Here is a 5,373-nt window from a genome sequence, read left to right as displayed (position 1 = left end):
TTAACATACCTTCTGCTGATCCGAAATAAAATTCCATCCATATTCAGTGCAAGAGCCTAGGTCCTCCTGGAGGAGAGTTAGGAACCACCTCCATGTGTCAGTACATTCACTATCAACCACAGCGTAAGCAATGACGAAAAAGTGGTTGTTAGCGTCTTGAGTAACGGCTGAAAGGAGATGTCCACCAAAATAACCCTTTAGGTGACAGCCATCTAGCCCGATTAAAGGACGACATCCTGACTTGAACCCACGCTTGCATGCATCCAATGATATGTATAGCTTGTCAAACATAGGTGGTGACTCAGGTTGGGGGATCACATCTACTATAGCTGTTGACCCTGGATTACTCCTATGAAGCTCAGACAAGTAATCTCTAACCTTCCCAAATTGCTCCTTTTCATTTCCTATAACCTCCTCTCTGGCTGCCTTCAAAGCTCTCAGTATTATTTTATTGTGGATATGCACATTATAGTCCTCTTTCATGTGCTCTAAAGCCTCCTTAGGTGATAGCTGCGGCTGTGTGAGCAACCTCTTCACTAGCTTGCTTGTAACCCATGATCTACTTACCATGTTGCTTGTCAAATTTCTCCCACAAGTGTGCTCCTTAACATATGTTTTGACTTGAAAACACAGTTCCTGGCTGTTCCAGGAAGTTAGGATTAGCCAAGGACAGCCCTCTTCCGCACACTTTGCTCTCACTCTATACTTTTCATTTTTTAAATACTCTAACTCTTTTCCTTCAAAAACAAACATGTCCTTCAATGCTTGCTTGAATTGTGCTATGGTGTCAAACATTTCTCCAATCTCGAAATCCACCTCACCATAACCAGTGTCATCATCAAATTCATGAAATTTAGGCTTTCTACCCTCATCATCAGAAGAAATTGGAGAGTTGAATGCTTCTGATTCATACTGATATGGCTTGTCAATGTCAGAATCTAGCTCTTCCACAATGGGCTCATCATTGTCACCTGCTCCATGCACTACATTTGGGCTTTCATCCTCTCCAGCCTGTTGCCCTTGCCTTGGCCCATTAAGACCCTCATCCCTATCCAGTATATGCCTTCTTGTCCTCCCCACATATCTCTTATTCTTTTTCTTCTTCGTTTTAGGAGATAGGCCATCATCATCATTAACTTTTTCCTTTACAGGTGTCACAGTTTTCTTCTTAGGTGTTGCTCTCTTCTTCTTAGGTGTCATTTTCTTCTTTTTGGGTGTGTCCTTCTTACTATTTTTCCTTGACCTTAACTCCTCACTACTACTGCTGCTTAGTGTCTCATAACCAGGTGGGGGGAGGCTTATAAACCTCATCTTCAGCGCTCTCATAGCCATCATCAGTGGAGGAATCACTCAAGTCTACAGGAGCAGCCCCTGCTTCATCCACATCTGGCTGCCTCATATAATGCTCAAAATACACATGCAACTCATCAGTTTCTAAATTTGCCATCTTGTTATCACACATCTGGTTAATTTCTTTGTCACCTTTTAAAATGTGGAGGTCAGCCTCTAGGTAAGGGGCACTGGGGTCTTGCCAATACATAGCCTTGTACTCTATATATCCTAACCCTTTGAACATCTCCTCAAAATCCTTAAAATTAACAAAGTCAATGTCCAACTTGGGAAATTTCTCCACCTTACCACCAAGGTAGCTGAGTATAAAATTATCGTCTCTCTCAAACCACCCCCATGGTGAAATACTGGTATAATCTCAACAGCCATCTGCAATATATAAACTTCACTCAGTAACCCATAAATAAATTATTATTAACAGACATTAATATACTCAAAACAAACAAAAAAAACTTTACTCCAAATGATGACTCAACCCTAGTGAAAGTGACTGTTCTTCACAAATGTAAAAAAGTACACATATCATACTTTATAGTGGTCCATTGTAACAATACTTCCTTCGGATAAACAAATGAAGGACCACAGTGATGTCGTTAACAAACGGTAGTACAAACTCACCTCTAAAAACGGAAGTGCGGCTCCGTCAGTAGCACGTCACCACCTCCGTCAGCAAACGCCACGTTACTGCACAGTTACGTCGTCCTCGCCGGCTCTCTTTCGTCGTCGTTTCTGACGGGAAGACTGACAGTCTCTAAGGTTTACGGTAATTCTTTGTGTGGATGAGGGCAAAGAGTGAGAGCGTGTGATACTTCAGGGAGAGAATGAGGAATGTATGTTAGAATCTGAATCCATTGTGCATCAAAACGGCAACGTTTTTTATGACTGTGCAAGGACCCAATTGTCTCATCAAATCGTTTGAATCCACGTCAGATAGTTACCGTTACACGTAGGATTTCTCGGTTACATTTCACGGAGAGGGTCCTTTTGGTCACACGGAGAGAATGGTTAAGAATCGCGTTGTTAATTTCCAATGGTGAAAGGGCACCAGGTCAATTTAGTAAATGGTTAGGGATCGGGGAGGGATTTTACTCTTAAAAAAATTGAACGTGCTTTCTATGACTCAAACATTAAATCAAACGCACCATTAGTTGGTTAATGAGAATCACTAATTTTGTGAAAATTGTATGTTATCCAAAGAGAAATAATCATCTTTATATCAGTTTTTTATTTTTTTTATAGTATAATTCATAAACTTTTTTTCACTTTAATAAATAAATTTTATTAATTTATGTGTGTAAAGTACAAATTTTAAAAAAAATGAGTATAAATTATATTAATTTATGTGTTCAAATTTTAATAAATATAAGTGCAAATTATATGTTTTTTGTGTACAAAATTCATATAAATATAGGTATAAATTATTACTACTCAAGTACTAGCCAAAAATAATAATATTTGTTGGTCATATCGTATTATATTATTTAAAAATATTAAGAAGTCACTAAAATCAGTCATTATATATTTTTATATAAATATATATATAATTTAATTTATTTTTAATATGTATTTTAAATTTTAATGATATTTTATACCAATAACTAATTTTAATATACATTTAACATAATTAAAATAATTTATATAGTGATTAGATTATAAATGACATTAATGTTATACTATTTGGCCGTTAAGTCAGTAATATGACTAATAATATCATAAGTATGATATTAAAAATATCCATATACACTAAAAATGGAATTAGAGATTAATGGACTACAATTCCAATATGTTCATAAAGCTTCATGCATATTCATAAACTAGCAGTATGAGAACCTCATGTGGCTTTTCCAATTTGTTCGTACATTGTATACTACTTGTGCATTAGCATTTAGTAATGCCAAAATTTGTTAATGGCGAGTGACTGGTATAAGTGGTGAGTGGGGTATATATCTCTATATGTAAATTAATTGTATTGTTCTTGTTCCAGTCGGTATGGACATGGTGACGAATTTAAATGTAGACCCAATCATGAATCTCACTTTTTTTAATTGACTTGTTCACATTCACATACTATTTAATTTTGTTTTTCAGTTCATATTTTATCTGCCATAAATGTATTTATAGTTGTTCTGAATAAGGTTGATATTTTAATTTTAGTATTTTTAGTTTTATTTGAATTATCAGTTTGGTTTTTCTTTTGAAATTTACAATATACACTTTTTATTACTATTTTTCACTTTAAAATCGCTTTAAATTTTGGACTATATATCTGAGTATTTTGATTTCTTAATACGTAAAAACATTATTATTGATAATGATGTTGGCCTAACCGTAGAAATCAAAACTCCATCAATATCATTATATATGTATAATATATAATGAATTTTAATTATATGCTATAATATATCAAGAAAGCAGATTAATCTAGTTGGGTTAAGCATAAACCTGCATCTGATCCTATACATAGCCACTGATGGAACCAAGGGAAAGCTGGCGTGTGTGTTAAATCATTAATTATTTAGAGCCTGTTTGGGAAGTAGTAGATGCTATTTTTTTTTTATTGTGAAAAATCACTGTATGTGTATTTGGCATCATTTTAAGAAAAGCTTTTACCTTTTTAAAAAGTTAATTCTTAACTTTTTGAAAAAGTACAAATATATGACTTCTCTACTTCTTGATAAGTTATTTTACTACGTTTAAAAAAATTTAACTTCAAAACAAAAAAATCTACTTTCCCTCCACCACTATTTTCACTTAAGGTCTGCTAGGCACTGGCCTTCTACCATCATTCTCATGCAATGTTTTATCAGCTGGAAGTAAGGGTCCTCCATCACCATTTTCACGTAATGATTCATCTGCTGAAAGTATTGATCTTCTACCACCATTTTCAGACAATATTCCATCTGAATAATCTACTGCATATATTTTTTTAGGTATTTTTTTATCATTTTATCACTCTATTTTTATTATTAAATTTGTATTTAATTGTGGTATGAAATTTCAGTTTTAATTTTATTTTTTTCGCATGTGATTTATAGCTTGCTATTATTTTCATAGTTATTAATTATAGCAAGTTCTTGACCTCAATAAATGAGAAGGAAGTTCTAATAGAGTATAAAAAAAAATAGAAAACAGCAACAAAATATACATTGACACACATTTTATATTTATTTTTTATTTTCACCTACCATATCATATATAATATTAGTGATTAGGTTATGTAAAATTAACATTAAATATTGGAAAATATTTGTTATCATCGTTATCCCTTATTTTAATATTCATTCTCTTGTGTAAAAAAAAATTGTATTTTTTGAGTTATTTATCCAAACGTTACAACTTTAAAATAAGTACTTTTATAACTAAAAATCCAAACACAAAATAATTTATTTATAAGCTACTATTAATAAAAGTCCTTATACTTTAAGCTCTTTTTCCAAAAGAGCTTATTTAAGTTATTTATCCAAACTGGCCTTACTTTTAAGTTTTTGAGTTTATTAAACATATTTTTAGTATAAACTTTATATAATAATTTTATAGATTATATTAAATTTTTTGATGACTGATTGGATAATTATTGCATAGAATATATTATATTTTAAATTTTTAAAATAAGATTAAGTGTTTGTATTTATTTTATGTACACAAAAAAATTTTTAAACTAGAATTGACCTAAAAAATTAGTGAAAATATAATTTTTTTTACATATTCAATGCGTTAAAAACATAAAAATATTTTAAAATTTTTATTATTATATTTTTAAAAAGTGCTTTTAGATTAAATTTATTACAATAAAAAGCTAAAGCTAAAAATATTGTAGATTTAACATTAGTTATAAGAATTTGGTTTTCTAATATTAAAATTTTAGTTCCATCACTGCATGCAACACATAATTCGTTTCGCTCTCAATTCGAACCTTATGAATCAGGATGCCATCTTATCTAAAGGGATTGGATCAGATTAAATATTCATAAATAGAATTAGTATTGTGAATCTTATATTAGTGAATGTATTTGGAAATTTTTA

At 31.6% G+C, this 5,373-nt stretch overlaps 1 protein-coding gene across 1 annotated transcript; it reads right to left on the bottom strand.

Annotated features, from left to right (window-relative positions):
• Positions 1–1,200, bottom strand: LOC107606838. The gene has a single exon (XM_016308853.1). The coding sequence runs from the start codon at positions 1,198–1,200 to the stop codon at positions 1–3; it is 1,200 nt and encodes a 399-aa protein (XP_016164339.1).

This window comes from Arachis ipaensis, chromosome B07, assembly GCF_000816755.2.
Source record: "Arachis ipaensis cultivar K30076 chromosome B07, Araip1.1, whole genome shotgun sequence".
Lineage (NCBI taxonomy): Eukaryota > Viridiplantae > Streptophyta > Magnoliopsida > Fabales > Fabaceae > Arachis > Arachis ipaensis.
Note: the sequence above shows the minus strand (reverse complement) of the source record. Positions and strands in the feature narration are given on the sequence as shown.